This window comes from Dermacentor andersoni, chromosome 1, assembly GCF_023375885.2.
Source record: "Dermacentor andersoni chromosome 1, qqDerAnde1_hic_scaffold, whole genome shotgun sequence".
NCBI lineage: Eukaryota > Metazoa > Arthropoda > Arachnida > Ixodida > Ixodidae > Dermacentor > Dermacentor andersoni.
Window position 1 is genome coordinate 113,042,136 of NC_092814.1, and position 22,642 is coordinate 113,064,777.

Consider the following 22,642-nt stretch of genomic DNA (forward strand, 5'->3'; position numbering starts at 1 on the left):
TGGACCGGAAATAATTGCACAGCGAAGAATAAAGAGTTAGTGCAATGCATAAGCGCTGATATTAAGGGTTTCGGAAATGGTGCTGAAATTATCCTATTAGGTGACATGAATGCCCACATACAGGATTTAGATGGCTATAATGACAACAATGGGAAGTCAATGCTAGACCTTTGTGAGCAACATAACCTCGTTATCATGAATACAGGGCCTAAGTGTGAAGGGCAGATCACGTGGGAAGTGGGAAACCGGCAATCAGCCATTGATTACTGTCTGATGATAGAAGGAATTAATGATAAGTTGAGAGAAATGGTCATTGATGAGGACGGGTATAGCAGCATTGGGAGTGACCACAAACGCATCATTTTGAAAATGGGATATGTAGTTGGGAAAGAGAGCAAGGAGTGAAAAATGGCCAGTCCAAATTTGAATGCTGAACAAATAACAAATATAGTCACTAGAGTTGAGGAAGAACTTGGCAAATGGCCAACTAAACAGTGGGAATATAGTGAGCTTCTAAGTAATAACGACAGAAATACGGAAAGAAACAACATGTTCGTTGGAAAGGAAAAAAGAAACCAAAAAGCTGGTGGAAGAGGGAGATACGAGAAGCGATCGCCGAACGACAGAGAGCATCCCAAGAGCACAGGCAGGCAAAGAAGGTGCAGTTGCCACAGGATGAAGTAGCCAGTAAATGGGAAATATACCTGGAGAAAAAGTCTATGGTTCAAATACTGGTGCAAGTAAAATTAAAAGGTGAAAGTGAACGTTGGTTGTCAGAAATACATGAGAAAAAGAAGGCCGCACCTAGAATATTTTGGAACCACATAAAATACATAAATTTATTAGGTAGGAAGTCAACAACAATACAACATATCCTAGACGAAGATGAAAACAGACTGGAAGGAGAAGCGGCAATAAATGACATCTGAAAAATAACAGCCGAATCTTTCCAAGGCAATGGCGAGGTTGTATTTGAAGAAAAAAAGAACATGAAAGAGACCCAAGTGGAAAAGGAGCTGGTGCTGACAAATTTAAACTGGAAGAAAGCGGAAGGGAAAATTCCTAAGCGCACAGCCACAGGGCTAGACGAGGTTCCCGTTAGGCTGATTAATGAACTAGGACCAAAAAAGTAAGGAAGCTCTGACGAAAGATGTGGAAAAAACTTTAAGAGATAGACGAATACCAGACAGTTGGCGACAAAGTAGAATGAATTTAATTTATAAAGGTAAGGGGGAGAAAGATAAAATTCACTCATATAGACCGTTGACTATTACATTGGCAATATACAGGCTAGCAATGCAGGCAATCAAATTAAAGCTTCAAGCATGGGCAGAGAATAATGGCATATTGGGACAACTTCAGAATGGCTTCAGAATAGGTAGGCGTTTAGATGATAACATATTTGTTCTTACTCAGTGTATTGAAATATCAAAAGTAGAAAGCAGACCATTATATGTGGCCTTTTTAGACATTACAGGAGCCTATGACAACGTCGACCGCAACACTTTGTGGGATATTCTGGAAGGGGAAGGCTTAGGTGACGATTGTCTGCAGATTTTGAGAGAAATTTACCTAGAAAATACCGTTTGCATCGAATGGGAAGGGATGAGGAGCGAGGAGAAAGTTGATATCAACAAGGGACTGAGGCAGGGGTGCCCTTTATCCCCACTGCTGTTTATGATGTACATGGTGAGGATGGAGAGGGCGCTAGAAGGAAGTTTTATTGGTTTTAATCTCTCATACAAACAGGCGGGTACAGTAGTAGAGCAGCAGCTTCCAGGTTTATTTTATGCGGACGATATTGTGTTGCTAGCTAACAAGCAAAGTGATTTGCAACGTCTGGCTAATATCTGTGGACAGGAAGGCAACAATTTAGGTTTGAAATTTAGTGTTAGAAAATCAGGTGTTATGGTATTCAATGAAAACAGTGAACAGACAATGGCGATACAGGGCTAGGAAATACCTCGGATAACAGAACATAAATACCTTGGTATATGGATAAACGAAGGCAATAGAATGTGGAAACATAGGAAAAAACAATAACAGTGAAGGGGAAGAGAAATGCAGCCATAATGAAGCACAGAGCTCTATGGGGATACAATAGGTACGAGGTGCTCCGAGGTATGTGGAAAGACGTAATGGTTCCAGGACTTACTTTTGGAAACGTGGTTGTTTGCTTTAAATCATGGGTACAATCAGGACACAATGTGAACCAAAGGTCAGTGGGTCGCCTCGCATTGGGCGCTCACAGGGAGACTACAAATGAAGCTGTGCAGGGTGATATGGGCTGGACTAGTTTTGAAGTGAGGGAAGCTCACAGTAAAATTGAGTATGAAGAACGACTGAGGAATATGGAAGAAAGTAAATGGGCCGGGAGAGTGTTGAGGTATCTGTACAGGAAAAACATTGATTCACAGTGGAGGAAAAGAACTAGGAAGCTTACCAACAAGTATGCGGCCTGTAGGGTGGGCAACACGGCAACAAAGAACATCAAGTGGAAAGTCAAGAGCCCGAAATAATCTCATGGGTGGCATCAATGGAAAATAAACTTGCCATGAGTGACTACTTAAGAGGAAAAACAAAATCAGGAAAGAAACAATTTATGGTAACTCAAAGGGAAGCTCCTTACTTTTCGCAGCGAGATTGGGATGCCTTAGAACACGCACCTATAAAGCGAGATATAAGAAGGAAGAAGCATGTGTTTGCTGTGGTAAAGCTAGGGAAACTAGGGAGCATGTTTTATTAGAATGTGAAGACGTCTACCCAGCGGTCGATTTAGGCACCACTGGCCTCCTTGAAGCCCTTGGGTTCAGCGAGAGCAGTGTAAAAATAAACATGTTCACAATAGGGATTGGTAAGAGGCGATTGGAGGATTGGTGGAATAAAAGTAGGGAAACGACAAAAAAACGGAGACGTACGAAAGCACAGTTCGCAATAGGCGATCAGAAAATTTGATTGTGGAAGTTCATAGTGTTCTTTTTTATTGTTTCACCTAGGTAGGACATTAGGCAGTATAATAGCAAAAGCTTGGTGGCGCAACCCGCCACCCCATACCAAAGGGGACGCTCATAACATCCATTCATATCCTATTGCTCTCGCATGCTGGGGAACGATTTCTAGATGTTTTAGATCATACTCTGTGAAAGTTATGCAATGTCCGTTCATACAAAATCATCATAGAAGCCTTTATATGCATCTTACCGATGCATAGTACGCAGAAATATCTCTTGGGGACGCAAACATGTGACGTGCATTATCAGCCGCGATGTCTGTATGTGTTATGAACCTTTTTGCGTATATCGGTTTTAATTCAACGAAGAGAACCGTTGTCTCTGTATTACCAGCATGATCTGATCGCTTGGCGTAGGGACTAAAAACATGAAACATAAGAGCGCATGCTCGCCTATGGCAAGGCAACTACAAAACATCTAAGCGGCAGGCACTATCAAATATTTGTTATACAATGGCATCGTTCTCACGCATTTCAAGTCAAGTAGGCCTGAAATCACTATATGTCTACCTTCCTGCAAGAGCCTTCCTGCATGAGGCTGATGGCGTTGCTCAACACAGCGATCACTGCGGTTGGTGAACCATCATGATTATACACATACATACATATATATTAATATATATATATATATATATATATATATAAGCTATGTGATTCGGCATTGTTTTTTTTGTCGTGTAAAGCCATAATATATGAGAGGGATCGCATAAAAATGCAATGGCCATTTTTTGAGGAAAAAATTTCCGTAATACGTGTGAGTGCTTAGTAGAGAACGGAATGAACACAACCGAAAAGAAATTCAGTTATCATCCTCTTTCTCGAAAAAGAAGGAGAAAACGTGCTAACACCGAATACGAGCTCGCATAGTCACGCCACACGTTTATATATCTATAAACGTTGATGTCACATGCTTGGACCATGCGCTATATAGAACAAAGATATCTGTAATCCGGCCAGAACCTACTACTAACTCCTTAGGACGCTCGCGTAGTTCGTAAACGGTCGCTTTGCTGGACAAGTATAGTTCACACTGTAAGGTATGCCATTTTTACTAACCAAAACTATTTTATTCATAGGTGGAAACCTCATCCACCGAACCAAGTAGTAACGCAATGTTATCTGCAGCTAACAGTTTGAACGCGAGTCAAAGTATAACAGCACAGCTCCTATTGTAGCAGAACGGTACCCACGCTGTTACGATCATCGCGTATGTTTCATTGCTCCTAAACCACAGCTGAGAACTAGAGGATAATACTGCAATAAGGTCACATTAGTGAATGGAACATTCAGAAATGCAGAATTGATCTCCGAGGCTGATTGTAGGCTCAAACATTACCGCGCACACCGCGCCATCCGCCTCAACGCCAGCAGAAACTTCGGCCATACCGACTTAAACTACTTGAGCACGTCTCACTGAACCGTCTACCACGTAGAAGACGCACGCCATACTAAATGGACCGCACGAGCGCGAAAAGAAACTCCAGAAACTACCGCCGAGCGTATACCTGCCATGCAAGACGGAGTGGTCGCCCAAGCCAGCATGCCGGCTACCCATAGATGGTGCCTCTGCGTAGTAATATGGTGGCACCCATAAAAAAAAAGACAGTCTATAGTTTCGATTAACGAGGTTAGTTTGAATCACACGCTGGAAGTTGCGGAGGTTCCAGTTTTCGATTTATAAATATTCTTATGACACGGCGTTTGCTTTCTGCTGTAGGCTTCTCTGCCACCCTCGCATATGAATGCGTAATGAGCTAGCTATTAGCAAACTTTCATCTGGAACATGGGGTGAAGCGCGTGGCTACTGCATATAGTTTTATACGAATATTCCATATAAAACTTTATTGCTTTAACTTGATCGGTTGGTGCTCCGAACGCAGACCTGCCAACTGCCTGCGCCTAGCTTCGCCTCACACAGCACAATTTCAATCGCGATTGAGCCCGATCGGAATCGAATTTCTCTGTTGCGATTGGCTACTTTGCGCAATCTGTGGGAGGCAGCCAATCGCAGTTGAGAATTCGATACGAATGGGGCTCGATATTGATCAAAAGTGGCCGTGTGACACCAGTATGTGTATACCTGCTTAATTTCTGGAGAGGCACAGACCATGTCTACGGGTGGGAAAGAACTAATTCGCAGGTTCCGAAGCCACCAGTAGTGCGCCCTATAGAAGCAGCGCAGTACCTTGCTACGGGAAATATGGAGTCATCGCAAGAGGCTCCGGGCTCGCAGAAGCAACATACGATATAATCCGTCCCTCGATCGCTTTGCATTGCCCCCGTGAAAACAAAACGTGAAGTGTTTGTGCGAGTTACGTGGCGGAATAAAAATTTTTGATATGCTCCAGGTAAACCATCTAGAAATGTCTTCCTTCTCCAGCTTGTCAGTACCATGGTGCACTCATATAATTACACGCCTCCATCATAAACAGTGTTTGTATCACAGCAACTGAGTTTTTTTGTAGGTTCATACTGGTGCGATTTGTTGCCATAGACATTGTATGCTTAAGCACTAAAGCCAATTGACATCTGTTAAAGGGGCACGCTAAAAAGAAGCACCAGTTCAGATTGACCCAATGTACCCTTATTGGTTTAGTAGCAGTATAATTTATTTATAGAAAGGCAGCGAGGTCAGCCCAAGCTTTTCCATTCTAATTCCAGCTAATCTGCACTGGGGAAGGCAAAGGGGAATGAAAGAAGGGTGGAGGATGATAAGAATATTGGTGGGATGATGCTAGTCATCAAAACAGCAGCATACTTGAAATCTTGAAGCTGGTCCTGTGTGGATCATGTAGAAATTGTAACATGGCGTATACTAGTATATCTCAGGTGGGGTCATGGAACCAAAATAACATCCTCCGATAATTACTTGGCATTCATGTTTGTCAGCGAAGCTAAAGTTTGTGACTACTGTCTGTCTGTTGGTAAGGTGCAAAATATTCACTTTAATTAAGCGCCTGTAGTACACGGCAGTTGCTGCAATCGGGGCTGTTTTTTATCAGTCTAGGTTGACATGTCATGTCATTAATCAGGTTATCGAGAAATCTGCACAGTACAATAAGCCTCTCTACATGGCTTTCATAGATTGCGAAAAGGCATTTGATTCAGCAGAGATACCAGCAGTCATAGAGGCATTACGTAATCTAGCAGTACAGAACGCTTACATAAATACCTTGGAAAATATCTACAGAGGTTCTACACCTACCTTAATTCCACACAAGCAGGAAGATACCTATAAAGAAAGGGGTCAGACAGGGAGACAATCTCCCCAATGCTATTCACTGCGTGCTTGGAAGTATTCAAGCTATTAAACTGGGAAGGCCTAGGAGTAAGGATCGACGGCGAACATCTCAGCAACCTTCGGTTTGCCAATGACATTGTTCTATTCAGCAACAATGCAGACGAGTTACAACAAATCATTGAGGACCTTAATAGTGAGAGTGCAAGAGTGGGGTTGAAGATTGATATGCAGAAGACAAAGATAATGATGAATAGCCGGGCAAGGGAACAAGAGTTCAAGATTGCAGTCAGCGTCTAGAGTATGTGAAGGAGTATGTTTACCTAGGTCAAATAATCAGAGAACCTTGATTATGAGAAGGAAATTCATAGAAGATTAAAAAATGGGTTGGATTACATACGGCAGACATTGTCAGCTCCTGACTGGAAGCTTACCATTATCATTGAAAAGGAAGGTGTACAATCAGTGCATTTTACTGGTGCTGACATATGGGGAAGAGACTTGGAGACTGACAAAGAAGCTTGAGAACAAGTTAAGGACCGCACAAAGAGCGATGGAACGAAGATTGCTAGGCATAACGTTAAGAGACGGAAAGAGAGCGGTTTGGATCAGAGAGCAAACAGGTATAGACCATATTCTAATTGACATCAAGAGAAAAAAATGGAGCTGGGCAGCTCATGTAATGCGGCGGTTAGATAACCGCTGGACCATTAGGGTACCAAGAGAAGGGAAATGCAGTTGAGGATGGCAGAAGACTAGGTGGAGCGATGAAATTAGGAAATTTGCGGATTATAATTGGAATCGGTTAGTGCAGGACAGGGGTAATTGGAGATCGCAGGGAGAGGCCTTAGTCTTGTAGTGGACATAAAACAGGCTGATGATGACGATGAGGTTGCCATAAACTTAATATGCAGTATAGTGTTTGTTTCCATCTTCTGCACTGACCCTATTGTTGCAGCTTATGGAAACATTTTCTACCTACTTTTCTGCCTTCAATGTTTAAACAGACTTGGGGGGAAAGAATGAGAGGAAAGACTCCGAGGACAGTGCGTATTAACAGTTGTGGGGATGTGCGACTCTAACGCGTCCCCTGATATGTTGTTTTTCCCGCATAGCTTCCGTCTCCTGCAGTGCGGCTTCGCCGCGTGGCCTGGGCCCGCGGCGGTCGCTGTGGTTGAAGCGCAGTACGAGAGATGGCGCGAGTGTTGCGCTGCTAACGCCGCCTCATGGCAGGGTTACTTGGGGGTGCAAGGGAGAACACGCTTCCTCTTTGGTTCGGGAACGGCAAGCAGTGCGGACGTGCCGAGCGTGCACCTATCCATACTTCTGCGAGACCGTCTCGCGTGGCCTCCTTCGAACGCGCCACCGTTCGCGTGACCGTACGCGCGAACGACCGAGCGTTGGGATCCAGCATGGGGCGAACATATTCGCTCGTTATCCGGTCGCGGTGAGTCGGACTTCTAGATTTGTCGCGCGCCCATCGGCATGTTTTGTGGATAGCAACTCGGCTAGCAGGCATCGATCTATGAAAGGTGCAATAAATGCCCTTGTGATTGTTTGCACTACTGTGTTGTCCTTCCTTTGTCCCAAGAGCACGGGAGGAGAATCCCACACAGTAAAAAGGTTTTTCAGCAAGAGTATTTGTGGCCGCAGCCTTTGAAATTTGGGCGTTTAATTGCATACAACTTAAGCAATCATATTGTTATTTGTTATTGCGAGGCACATGTAGCAATTTTGCATAGAAAACCCGATTATTTCTAGGTTTGAAGCTAAAGTCTGATGGCATTTCCACCTACCAGAATACTCAAGCCAAATTTTGAGATCATGTCTGCACTACCTTCTGGTTAACCTCCCTGCCTTTCGTTTATCCCTTTCTCCTCTCTTCATGCAGAACTTTTACATAATTCAGTAGGTGGCACTAGATGTCTACTTCAGAGGCGATTTCTTTTAAAATTTTTTTAGTTATGTGCACAAAGCAGGCACACACCCAGGGGGGGGCCCGGGCCCCCCCCTAAATTAAGCGGCATACCCCCCCCCCCCCCCTATTCGTCCAAGGCACCACTTCCTCACACACATTCCTAAAGCGCCGACAAATCAATCTACTCGGTGGTCAACATTTTGCTGCCTTTTACAGCGAAAGCACTGAGTGACTAACTTCCGTAGTATTTCTCGGCGTCTATTGACAGAAAAAATCATCAGGTGGACCGATCCTGCTGATAGTGCAAAAAGGGTCCAAGATCAATGGCACATACCCCTGTGAACTCGGGAACCTGTAACGCGCGCCCTTCGGAATATTCGGGATTGGCCTACGTATAGGGATTGCTTAACGCCTGCTTCACCTTTGACGCGGGTAAGCCCGGCGTTGCACTACTTTCGGGGTTCACCCACTTATGCGGGGTGCTTAATGCCTGCTTCACCTCCGCCGCGGGTAGGCCCGGCATTGCAATATCTTCGGGATCGGCTTACGTATGGCGAATCCTTAATGCCTGCTTCACCTCCACTGCAGGTAGGCCCGGTATTGTAATATCTTCGGGATCGGCCTACGTATGGCGAATCCTTAATGCCTGCTTCACCTCCACTGCAGGTAGGCTCGGTATTGCAATATCTTCGGGATCGGCCTACGTATGGCGAATTCTTAATGCCTGCTTCACCTCCACCTATCTTCAGGCTGACCCGCTGCGGAGGTCAAACATTTTGCTTTTCGTTTGAGAGCTTTGACTGTAGTCAGCTTTCGCTGCAATTCCACCTGCACAGAGTGGAATGGTTGTCAAATTTTTCACTCCTTTCGGATGGCTGTAGTTATTGGTATCTCCTGGGGTGTGGAGGCCAGTTTTCTAATCGATTCCATGCCTGCGCGATTAACTCAAGATGAATTCATTTGTCACCATCTATTGCATCAGGCAGGGCGTAGTTTACAGCTTTAATTATCATATCTTATTTTATTTATAATGCCCAACACAATATTTATGTCACCAAGTATTCAACAATCATGCGCATCTCTGTTGCATCGTTAGTTCAACCTTCTTTGTTTAGACTGATCCAGGGCCCAGGAAAGGAATTCGGTTCAGTCGGCTCGTCTGTATGCTCGTGGGACGAGTTATGGCCGGAGAAAACACCAGTTGCGTTAAATTTTTCCGTTTGCTTCATTATTTCCTCGAGTGACGGCTCGCCGCGACGCTGGCAGATCCTCGGAACCATATATCCGCGATATGTGTTAGATAAGGTGGAAAATAAAATATTGCTAAACAGCGTCCATCACAAACCCTGCAATAACTGTTCAATATATAAGCAATGACTGTCACCCGTTACCGCGTCTGGTGTTTCCCTTATTGTACATCACTTTTCGTGCAAAATTGGCAACTGGAGACAGAGTCGCAAGGAGATGAGAAATTAAGCGATCTACTAAGGGACAGAGCCAAGGCAACAGCCAAACAGGGAGGAAAAGCAAAAATTGTTTGTGAAAATATTTATGGCTCTACATACTTTTATTTAAAAAGGAAGTAGAGAAAACGCCGCCGGAAGTGGAAAATAATTCCGTGTGTTTTGAATGACTCTTCCACAGTTATCAATCGAGCCGCCTGACGTAGCTACTTCCCTGCTGTGCTAATGGGGGTGTTTTTCTAACCTTCCGCGGTAGGCGCACGGCTAGAACCGCAGCGCCCTGCGGGCTACGCGGTTGTAAGGGACTGATGACCACGCATCATTACGCAACTTCCCAAATAACAACTCGAGTCGGTTTTGCTACTTGGTAGAGTAAACGAGGGATCCAAAAGAACTGTGATTGTTCCGCAAACATACATTTCTCTATAATTCTTCCAGAGCTAATTGAAAAACGCTACTAGAAATCTTTATTTTGAACTTTCGCCGCTTGTTAAGTGGTTCTTTGCAAGGTTCTTCCTGCGCATCTTTCATGCGCGAGTTCATTTTATGTGGTTCTTTGTTTGCCAAGTAAAGAAGAGGTCTATCTCACAAGCGTACCTGTGAGATACATGTTATTTCTATTCTCTTTTGCGGCTTTACGCGTCTTTATGCCAAATGGTGGGCATTATTCACATTTGTACTAGTAAAATACCCTCCCCCTCATTTGCATAGAATACCCCCCCCCGAAAAAAAATCCTGCGTACGTGCCTGGCACGAAGAAACACAATTTATAATGCAGTGCAGCAGGTGCTGTGCAAAAAGGGAAAAAAAAAAATTGTGGCAGAATTCATCTCACGCTCACTGTTGACGGTAATATAGGAATGGCAATAGGGCAATCTAATGACAGGCCATATTCTTGAAGCCACATTTATTAATACATGTAGTGGTAATTTCGATACTTTCTTTGCTTCGGCTACCTAACGCATACTCCGATATTGTCGCACCTTACTATGGCACTCGCTTGCCAAGGTCGCCCATGAGCATGGAGGCATGACAATAGCTGTATGATGCCAACGCAGTGACGATGGAATGACGAAGAAGCATGACATCGATCCAACAACAAAGGCATATAAGATGACGGCATGACGACAATGAAATGTTGAATTTTAAATTATGACGATGGTATAATGATGACCACATGACAATGACGACATGATGACAATGTATGATGCCGAATGTGTTACAATGATGGTATGGCAACAGCTGAATGAACAAGCGGGAATGACGCCGATAGTACAACCAAAATGGCATGACATCGGTACAACGGATGCATGCTAGAGTCTGTGTAACTATGGCACAATGACGACGATAGCATGACAATGGAATGACTGCGATGGCATCCCAATAATGGTATCACAACGAACGCATGACGACGACTGTATAACAATGATGGCATGACAATGGCTTGAGGACAATGGGATGAGATGTCTGTATCACGAAACTTTGAGGATGAAAGCACGACCACAATGGCTTTACAGCGATGGTTTGACAATGGAGGCATGATAGCAACCGTCTGATATGATGGCACAACAAAGGTGGCATAACCATGTAACCATATGAAATGACAGTATGATTACAATACAATGATGACGAAAGATGTTGATAGAATGATGACGACATGACAACAATGGGATGGGGCTACTGAAATGAGGACAATGATAAAACAACGGCGTGACTACGACGGCATGACGATGACTGTGTGACGACGACGACATGATGATGACGGTATGACAACAGTCGGATTACAAAGCTGGAATGACGACAATGCAACAACTACGACTGCATCATGATCCCAAACACATACCTAGTGGCCCAAACTATTACACGACTGGGTCGGGGAGAAGGCATGACAGCAGAATGACGAGAGTAAGATATCGCCATGCTGCAATGACGATAACGGACCATGTCGGCATCACGACCAGGAGCACATAACTAGTGGCCGAAACAGGTAGACAACGTGGGTCACAGAGTTGGCGTAAGAGGCTAGATAGATAGACAGATAGGCTCAAGACGGCTGAAGTAAGCAAAGAAAGCTGTTCACATTAAAAAGCAAAAGAGACTAAAGTGCGATGCTGCTTTCCACATGGCCTCAGTGTTACAATCTTTTCTACACAAAATTGAATCTGTGACTGCCTTGCAAGTGCCTCGCAAGTGCCGTGTTTTGGCCTCATTGATAAGCCATCTTTTCTAGTATTTAGCGCAGAAACATTAAAAAAGCTGACATGCTTGTGTTTCATCTGCTGTCTTGTTTTTTTCTGTAGTTAATACGCTAAACACTAGAAAAGCTGTGGCTGCCAATTAAGGTTCTTAACTGAAAAGTGCTGCTTCCACATTGTCAGTAAAGCTTACTTGCTTGCATTGTTCAGCGTTTACAACCGTAACACAATGGCTTAATCTGCATAGCACACTTACGGGGCAAAAATAATCAGAACGGTGGGCCACATGGTATGCATATTTGGTGATCACAAGGTTAATAATAATAATCTTTATTTTCAGCAGACTGTCAATACAGAAGCTGCTGGAGGGGCAGAGACTAAAGGCTAAAAATGCCTGATGAAGGCCTCTGACTCTTTACGGTTCGTAAGTGGCAATAATATACATACAAACAAAAACATAGCCATGCTTTCCTTGCCGCAAAAATGCAACATAATGTCAAGTTATGTCTTATTAATGTACTATCAAAACATTATCACTGCAGATATGCATCTATGCAGCATTAAGGTATTATTACACATTTCATTTCCTAAAATACATGTTTTGGTGCGTTAAAAATATATATATACTACATAGCCATGAACATATACAATACATACATATGTACACATATACATATACACACATACAGGGTGTTTCAGCGAACACTTTCAAAAATCTTTAAAGGTTGCCTGTGGCAGATATCACAATTCTACTTCATGAGCTGGTCTACTCAAAGTGGCGGACAATGCTTGCACAAAAAATTTAGATGCAAAATCGACTAATGAATGAAAATTCACTATTTAAGTTTTTAACTAATTACATTGTGACCCATATTGCAATTTACAAATTCTAGCCGTGGAGTTTGCAAGGCAGATCCACTTGGAACCAATTTACAAGATAACACCAGTTTCGAGATATAAATTCCCGTACTTTGCAAAGAAATGCATTGGCATTCCAGTTAATTTATTAACAAAATGTTGTTTCATGCACTGAAGCACACAAGTAACTGGAATGCCAATGCATTTCTCCACAAAGTTCGGGAATTTATATCTCAAAACTGGTGCCGTCCTGACAATTCATTTGAAGTGGATCCGCCTTGCGAAGTCCACTGCCAGAATTTGTAAATGCAATATGGGTGATAAGATAATTAGCTAACAGGTTAATTAGTGAATTCTTGTTAAATAGTCGATTTTGCATTTCATTTTTTTGAGCAAATAGTGTACGCCGCTTCGAGTAGACCGGCTCATAAACTAGAATTGAGCTATCTGCCACAGGCAACCTCTAAAAATTTTGAAAGTGTTCGCTGAAACACCATGTATATTTGCTGCACTAATATACCAAAAATAAGGACACAATACCACACAAAAGTTTGAGTGTACTTAATTTGAAAGTTATAATTACATTTTGAATGTGGCTTCTAAAAGCCTTTGAACTGCTACTGAAGTTTAATTTCCCTTCAAGCTTGTTTTGTCTTCTGTATTAAGTTCATATTTTTTAAGTGAGCCATCTAGGGAACCTTAGACAACATTCAGAATTTATTTTGTCACTTATTGTATAAAGTTTGTTTTGGTGTATTAGTGGTTTGCTCGTAATATACCATGTTTTATAAATAGAGGAGGTGTTCTTAATGCATGCATCTTACCATAAATAAAAAAAATTCTTTTGTATATTAAAAAGCCTGTTGTAGTTTGTGTAGTGGTGCCCACACTACATATGCAAGCCATATGCAAGTTTATAATAGAAAAGGGAATACAGAGGGTATATTGGCAAGTCTTCTATTCATACTACTGTTGTGCCACAAGTATCTGATTAAAATCTAACTGGATATATTTATATTAAGCTTTTTAGATGCATTTCAAATTAAAGTGTGCCTTAATAGACATTTATATATTTAGGATAGTATTCTCAGAATCTGCTTTAGTACATATATATTGCAAATTTTGTATATGCTTTTTAAACTAACAAGCTAAGTGATGGCTGAGCAATAAGTGAATGTAACAATATAACACCTTTATTGTTCAAAACTTATACGTATTACACATATTAACATGACAGGAGGCCTCCAAATGAGTACCCATTATATTATGTATGCAGTAAAATATATCAACAATATAATAAATAAGAAATTGGTGACTAAACAATGAACATAACACACTTCTGTACAGTCGAGAGCAAGAGTCTGGAGACTGAAAATGCCATGAAAAAAAAAAGTATTCTATATATATATATATATATATATATAAACACATCGGGTTTCTCTCTCTCTCTTTTTTATGTTAACCGAATTTTAAAATATTGCTTGTGGCATTATAGCACAAATATACTCATTGAGCTGGGTTACTTGAAGAGGTGGACCTTACTTGTACTGTAAATCAAAATGCATAATTGCATTAGTAACAAAATGTCACTATCAACCTTTTAAATGGGCCCTAAAACTATTTTTACGATTTTGTACAAACGTACTGAGTGGTTAGAGTAGGTCCTTCTGATCATTAATTGGCGCATCTAAGTGCTCCGCGTAAAGCGTGTAATTTATGATAAGGTTTTAAATATGTACATCGCTGCCGATCGCAGCACATCACTCGGCTGAATTTTAAGCTGCCCCTAACCATTTGACGTAAATTGCCCTAATGATGCTAATAGGGCGAGCTACCCGAATGGCTGCCCAGGGCGTATCATCGATAATTTTTCAAACTTTATGGTGAACAAATGTTGTTCGTAATAGTTGGAATCTTAGTTAATTTGTTTCTATAGAAAGAAAGTAACAGAAAGAAAATGCACAAGCACAAGTTCTCCCTACACTTAAGCACTTCTGGCACACAGCAAGTGTCGTCTGCTTGTGTTACAACATGCTCCATTTTGGCGAGCTCTGCGGTCAGAGTCAGTCTCAGTCTTTTCGCGAGCACTATGATTAGACTTATTTGCGTTATGGACTGCAAACGTAGCGACTGGCAATATGTCAAGCTGGGACATCGTGTCCCTCTGCAAGGCAGCAGATGAGCGGACTGGCTACAGCGCATCAAACTGTCACTATCCGATCGGCGCCAGGATTTGTGCGTTTGCGGCCGTCACTTTACACCGGAGGATTACTACAACAACAGCGTTTCGCGAGTCCGGTATTCAGGTAAACGCAAGCGCAAGGGGACAGGGCCTGGCCGATTGACTGTGTTATTTCACGGGTTGAGCATAAGCGCAAATGTGAATGGTCTGCACGGTGCAGCCACCTGGTGGCACAGAGCTCAACCAAACACAGTAGCACTAACGAAGTGTACTCTTCTTTGCTGCTGGTGTAAATTTTTCACAGGTGTAATCGTTAACACGTTTTTGTAAATGTTTAAATTGTTTTACCTTGGTTAGAGCAATATTGATGATCGATTGACTAAAACTTATTAGAAAGGATGGCCCACGGCCTAAGATAGAGGTAAGGGATCGGGTGAAAGGAAGTATGCTTGCCTCCTTAGCAAAGGACAGCAAAACGTTAATTCTTCTGATGGCATCTGCTTGCGGTGAGACCCTGTCTTAGGGCAATATTAGCTCTTTGTTTGGCTGGTTAAGCTCTGCACCAACAGGTGGCTGGACCGTGCAGACCGATCAGGCCGTTCATGCGCGTTTACGCTAAAGTTCCTTCATCAGCTTGAGTTTATACCTCCAGCCATGCGTCGAAACACCCAGCTCGCGTGTGGTTACCGGAATACCAGACACGTTCGGCACTGCGACAGAATGCTCGCAACGCATGCTGCTTCGATAGCTCTCGCTTGGGGTCGACTGCCAAGCAGCTGCTGGTGAGGTTGGAGAGGCTTCACGCGCTCGCTCCTAGAGAACCGAAAGCAGACGACACGATGTGCCATCATGACGCAGAGCCAGTGAAGGCGGAGCTTAGCCCCGATCACTTGGCGAACGAGTTGAGGAGAAAATGCATGGCTATGGAGGAAGGTAACTTGTAATCGTCTGTAGCTCTCTTAATATGAGACGCTTCACACAAATTGTGGTGTGAATGTTTAACTTTAACTGTATTCTACGCATCTACAAAATTTGTCCAAACCGTTTCAGGGGCCCTTTAGCTAATTACTTTAGCACACTATCAAAATACAGAAATTTAAGCCAGTGACTTAACAAGGCGCGAAATTTGAAACTAGCAACAGTGTCGAGATAAGCTCTGTCATACTTGCGGTAAAAATGCACTGTTGTTCCACCTACTTTACTAACAAAATGCATTTTTGTGCATTGAAGCTAAAAAGGTATAGGAACATCAATGCATTTCATTGCAAACTTTGGGAATGTATATATCGAAATTAAGCAAAGGGAAGCACAGTTGAGGATGGCAGAAAATTAGGTGGGGTGAAATTACGAAATTTGCAGGTGCACATTGGGATCAACTAGCGCAGGACAGGGGCAATTGGAGATCTCTGGGAGAGGCCTTCGTCCTGCCCCAGTGGTCATAAAAATAGGCTGATCACGATGATATCGAAACTGGTGTCATCCCTCATAATTTGTTCTCAGTGGATATGATTTTCGAAGCCATCAGCAACAATAAATTTCAATATGTGCTGTAAATCAATTAGATCTAAAATTAATTAGTGAAACTTTATCAATTAATAAAATATTCATTTTGATTTCTCGAGCAAATAATGTCCACCTCTGAGAGTAATCTAGCTCAAGAAATACAATTGTGTTGCATACCACAAGTGATTTTTAACAATTTTGTTTAAGATTAAGACAAAAAAAAAAAAAAGCGACAACCCCGTAATGTCACAGCCTAGGCATGCGGGCATGCACCTGTCTAACAAATGCCATGCACAGCTGTCCCAGAAACAAATTATTATTTTTTGCTGATGCTGTGATAGTCTCTAAACTTTTGCTCTCAACTGTCCATTCAGAACAAACACACAGAAAGCACTACCTATCTTAGTAGATAGTATAACAAAAAAAGAAAGGAAATGGAGAGAACTTAATAAAAGAACAGTGAGACTTTCACAGCAAACCAACAAAAAGCACCACCTACAATAATAGACAGCATAACAAAAAAGAAAATATATAGAAATGAACAAGCGAACTATGACCTTTTGCAACAAACCCACACAAAGCACCAATAATGATACTATATAGGGGGGAAAAATAACAGAGAAATGAATAACAGAACATAAGACCTTCACATGTGTACCACTTCTTAAAGACCACAACTTGTTTCAGATGGGTGTAGTTGGAGCTTTGTGGTAAAGAAAGAAACTCTAACAAGTGCCCATATGTTCAATCATGGAAATGCTAGTGTGGTGAAGGATGCGAGGGGGGGGGGGGGGAACAAGAGAGGGTATCTTTTCTCCGAGCAACAACATGTTTTGGCCACAGCTTAACACAAAACAACCTGCTCTTGTTGTCACCAATGCTCAATGTGGCCACTAACCACATCAACTAAAAAAGGATCTTTAATGTAAGACAAGTTCATCTCATTCATAATTTCACAATGAAATGAATTCACCAAGTCCACAATAGGCACTGCAGTGAAAAATGCTCACATGTTAGACAAATGCTTGATAGAATCAGTTATGATTATCGGCATTTGCTCCATGACAGCAGAACAAACACTGTGGTGTAGCCGTGAAAGCAATTCTCCTTTCTGCTTACTGGGGCCAACAGCTGCTGATCAGTTGGCACATAATTAACTCCAATTTCCCCATTTCCAAAGACGCCCATGAGCGGCACACCAGGGAAGACACGTGCAAATGCATCTGCCTCAACATTTGTTTTTCCATGATGCCTCGCACCACGTGCCACACAGGCAAACATGAAGCCAAAGGTACAGGACTTGTCCCAGCCATCAAAGCCTGTGTCAAGCCGGAATTTTGCCAACTCTCGCTCGACTGCCTCGGCACCTTTCACAGACGGAGCAACGATTTTTGATGCAGCACGTACAGAATCACCAGAAAAGCACAATCCAGCACACAGGATTGAGTGATCAATACCATTTAGGCCATTATTTACAGTCATCTGCTCAAGGACTGCTCCTCCAAGGGCAAAGCGCCGCATGCCACAGCTGGCCACAACATCTGTGACCATGTCGTACATGAGCTGATAGTTTTCGCCAAATGCCACATCGCTGACAGTGAACCACAAGACACACTTAACATCCACTGCCTCTTCACCCACAGGTAGACCCACAAGGCTTTTGAACATGTCAGTGGCAAACCTGCACAAGTGAAAAAGATCAGAAGGCAAGATTCTATCTTTACTTCAACAAGGACCAGACAAATTTTTTAATAAACCAAAAAATATCAAAGGTCATTAGGACATTTGTGCCAGTAGCTCAAGCACAAGTGCCAACTAATGTTGTGTTAAAGTGCATGAAAGTGCTTATAAAAGACTATTGGATGCACACTCAAAACAAGGACATGGACACTAGAGTGTTACTTCGCCCACTCAGGAGTTGGGCATGCCATAGTGCTTGCAGTCTACGATGCATATAAGCTAGAACACTGAGCTCATCTCAAGGCTATTGCAAAACTATTTTACAATCCATACATTCACTGTGAGATCTCTTTCACTGACGTCCAGATTCCAGTGCAGCATCCCAGATCACTGGGCTACATGCCTCAGTTGCCAAGGTATTTCTGCATATTTTCTGTCACGTCCACTACAAATTGATTCATTCATTCAAATAACTTTATTGAATGCCCTGCGATTTGGTGGGGTGCGCCTGGACCCCGCCCAGGTTTCGGCCAAGGGTTGTTGGCCCTTGGCGGCTTCCTCGGCTCGCTGAACGGCCCATACTACGACTTGCTTAAGTAAAAATTTTCCTCCTGCATAAATTTTTTTTATGAAGCCATAGCTTTCACGATACAATGCAGACCTGTACATTTGCTAAGGTACTGCAAAAGTACCCAATTTGCCCCAGTCGGGACTCTCAATGCAATGTGCGTGCTCTCTAGTTCGTTGCCCGTGTCCCTCATGCTGAGTTTGCTCCTCTCGCTGCACGTGGCGCTCAGCTGTGCTGTGCGTGCTCTATAGTTCGTTGTCCATTTAATTACAGATAAGTTTCATTATTACACTGATAAGGCTAGCAATGGTAAAACCAGGCAGGAAGCAAACACAGGGCTTTTCTTTACAAAGAAAAAAGAAAGAAAGAAAGAAAACAAGGGAAGAAAAACATCTCATGTGTGAATTCATGCCCAAGTAAGCAGCATATATGCAACTGCACAGAAAGTTTTGCTTACAAAGTGAATGCAGTTTTTCCCATTGTGCTACCAAGAGCACAACTTTCAAAGTGAAGTTGCATGCAGCAAAGAACAGTAAGTCACAGTAAGAACAGTAAGCAAGGAACATTATAATTACTGGATTTTGCATGTCAAAGATACACCGAGGTGTCACAGTTGGAGGGCCCCAGATTAATTTTTGACTTCCTGGTGCGATTCTTTAACATGCACCTTGTAGGCTGCCGCCGACTTTCAACAATGTAACACCTCTTGCGTCACGTGGTGCTCTTTAGAAGCCAAGCACCATCCCTTAGTGCGCCAGAAAGGAACGTGGTTGGTGCCCAATGAACAGTTTTGCAGTTGGTTGTCATCTTGTTGCCTTATCTACATACGAACATCACAAGAGGCAACGAGGATGGCTGCACGCGTGCAAGACCAGCGAAAGAAGCTGTGAAGCTGTGATGCAAGATCATCTGCATCAAGTGCATGGAAGCAGTGAATGTCCAAGCAGCTTAAGAGCGGCCAAGAAAGTCTCAAAATCCAAAATTAGCCACATCGAGCAAATTGAAGCCTTCAACGAAGCTGTAAGTGACTGGCTATCGTACGAAGAGAGGCTGGTTATTATTATTACTATTTTTTTTTTTTGCAAAAACAATGTCTCGGACGACCTCAAAGTGCACTGATTTCTGGGCACCTGTGGCCCAAAAACATACAACTTATTGAAGTCATTGGAGAAGACGTACAGGGAACTTGGAGAATTGCTTCACAACCACCTTATGCCTGAAGTGTCTGTCATAGGAGAGAGCACTAAATTTCATAGGTGCAGCCGGCTGAAACATGAAAGCATTGCACACTATGTCATAGAATTGCGAAAGCTAGCTCAAATGTGCATATTTAGCAGTTATATAGATCAGTCACTTAGAGACTGACATACAGCAGTATTTGATCACTGAAGACGAGATGCTAACATCTCAAAAAGCCACAGAGCGCATCTTGGGCTTGGAAGAAGCAAAGAAAAATGTCCAAGAAGTGCATGTGAAAGAATCAAGCATTGATTTGCACAAAATGAACTCTGATGAAAAGGCTAAAAGAAAGCATTCATATGAGTGTTATCACTGTGGGTCCGACAAGCACTTTTCCAAGGTGTGCCCACATATTGCAGACAGGTGCACAAACTGCGGCAAGAAAGGCCACATCCAACATGCATGCTGAGGAAGCCAGAAGAAACCAGCCCACAGGAAAAAGTTGATTCAAGCTCTCCAAAGCGACGAAACAGGGACTGTCAAGATGCTGTCGCCGAAAGCTTGCCGTCCCATTATCGTTGACATGGGAATCGAAGGCAGCCTATAAGCATGGAACTAGCCACAGGGGCAACAGTGTCCGTGGCATCAAAAGAAGAGTTCAAGAAACTCCAACTCCCTTTAAAGATGCAGCCAACAGAACTGTCTCTCAATACCTTCACGAATGAAGTCGTCAAACCCTCCAGTGTTGTAAAAGCACGCATGTTCTATGAAGACCAAGTCAACATTCTTTGCCTTTACATACTGGTACAAGATGGAACAGTTCTTTTGGGTCACGAATGGCTTGCTCATCTTTGCTTGGACTAGAGCAACATTTGCACTATTCACCAGCTCAACAGCATTCCCCAAGCAAGCGTAAGCAGCGATGCAAACAAAGCATGCTTACAAGGATTTCTAGAGAAGTAAAGCATAATCTTCTGTGAAGAGGTCGGGAAGTTAAACATTAAATACACAGAAGGTCCTGTTTGCTGTGAACAGACTGCCCTTTGGAGTAGCTTCTGCACCTGTGTTACTTCAGCAAATTACGGATAACCTGTTGAAAGGAATACCAGGAGTCACTTGCTACTTGGACAATATTTTGGCAATGGGAAGCACTCTAGATGAGCACTTCAGGAATCGAGAAGCAGTGTTTAAAACATCTGCAAGCAGAAATGTGTGCCCAAAGCAAGAAAAATGAAAATTTTTAAAGCAAAGTCTGCAATTTTTGGGTCACGTCAGCAAGGAAGGGGTTCAACCTACGAACAAAACAGATGAAGCACTTTTGAATGCTTCTGCCCTTACTAGCATTGCACAGCTGCGCTCGTTGCTTGGCCTTGACAACTACTAAAGAAAGTTCATGCCGTGCCTTGCAACACTTGCTAAGCGTTTCTAGAGCCTTTTGCAGAAAAATGCATGTTGGTGCTGGGACCAAGGATGCAAAGCTGCTTTTCAAGCTACCAGATCCGTCCTGTCATCCCCAGAAGTGGTTGCACACTATGACCCAGCGCTCACACTGCAACTGTCGTGCAACACATCAGCATATGGACTGGACGCCGTATGTCGGCATGGTAAGACCAATTGCCTATTCTTTGAGAACACTAACAAAGGCAGAAGAAAACTATAGTCAGATTGAGAAGGAAGCGCTCGCCCTAATCTTTGGAGTAAGGAAATTTCATTTCTACATCTACAGTCGAAAATTTGCTCTAATTACCGACCACAAGTCATTGCAAATCATTCTAGGGCCAAAGAGTGGCATTCCGGCTATAGCTGCCGCAAGATTGCAACACTTGGCTATAACACTTTCAGCATACAACTATGAATGTGTGTACAAAGAACAATGATGTGGATTGTTTTTCATGTGTCTATCTCTAGAAACCTCAGATCTGGAGAGGCGGTCCAAATGAGACTACACCCTGCAATCCCTGCCTGTGACAAGCAAACACAGTGCACATCATACAGAGCGCAATGCCATTCTCAGCCTTGTCATGGACTTCACCAAAAAAGGACTGGCCTTGCCATATTGATGATAAAGCGTTGAGGCCTTATTTTGACAGGCACAGGGGGCTCACAGCCCACGAAAGGTGTTTGATGCATGGAATGCGGGTGGTCGTGCCACTGAAACTGCAGCCACTGTTTCTCGAGGTGCTACAGCAGGTACATCAATGTATCATGCACAGAAATGAACTAGCGCGAAGCTATGTGTGGTGGCCTTCCGTGGAAAAAAGACATCAAAGTAAGGCACTGTCTTGCATGTCAAAAGCAGCAGAATAAGCCTCAGAAACCACTTCTCCAAACGTGGACATGGCCAACTCAAATGTGGTCATGAGTACACATTGATTTTGCAGGCCCATTCCGAAACTGCGTGTATATAGTTGCCATGGACATGACTTATTTGCACACTGCGGTTTACCAGAAACAATTGTGAGCAATAATGGCACACAGTTTAAATAATCCCAGTTCAAAGCAATCATGAAAGAGCATGCCATCCGCAAGTTTTCATTTCAGCAAATAACCCAAATAGCAAGGAGCTTGCTGAAAGATCTGTGCAAATGTTAAGGAAGACGCTATGGAAAGGCTCGGCAAGGGAAAGTTTGCAAGAAACTTTGTCTAAGTTCCTGATGATATATCGCACCGTGCCCTACGAAAAAAAAAAAAAAAAAAAAAAAGAGAAAGGAAATGCCGTCTGATCTTTTTTTTAGTCCTCAGCTGTATATCGGTTTGGATGCATTGAAGCCAATGCCTGAGCGTAGTATATGCGCCAGACTGTACAATATACAAACGTGGCGCCGTTACGCTAACAGTATAGTACACA

The 22,642-nt window shown here is 42.9% G+C and overlaps 1 protein-coding gene across 2 annotated transcripts in view; it reads right to left on the reverse strand.

Annotated features, from left to right (window-relative positions):
* Positions 1-12,138: 12,138 nt before the first annotated feature.
* The window catches only part of LOC126545683 (F-box only protein 22-like), a 43,102-nt gene continuing 32,598 nt past the window's right edge, over positions 12,139-22,642 (reverse strand). For both annotated transcript variants that reach the window (XM_072286655.1, XM_050193625.3), the window contains one exon: positions 12,139-18,048. In XM_072286655.1, the coding sequence (XP_072142756.1) occupies positions 17,412-18,048 (637 nt within the window). In that variant the 3' untranslated portion in view covers positions 12,139-17,411. The remainder of the gene's footprint in view (positions 18,049-22,642) is intronic.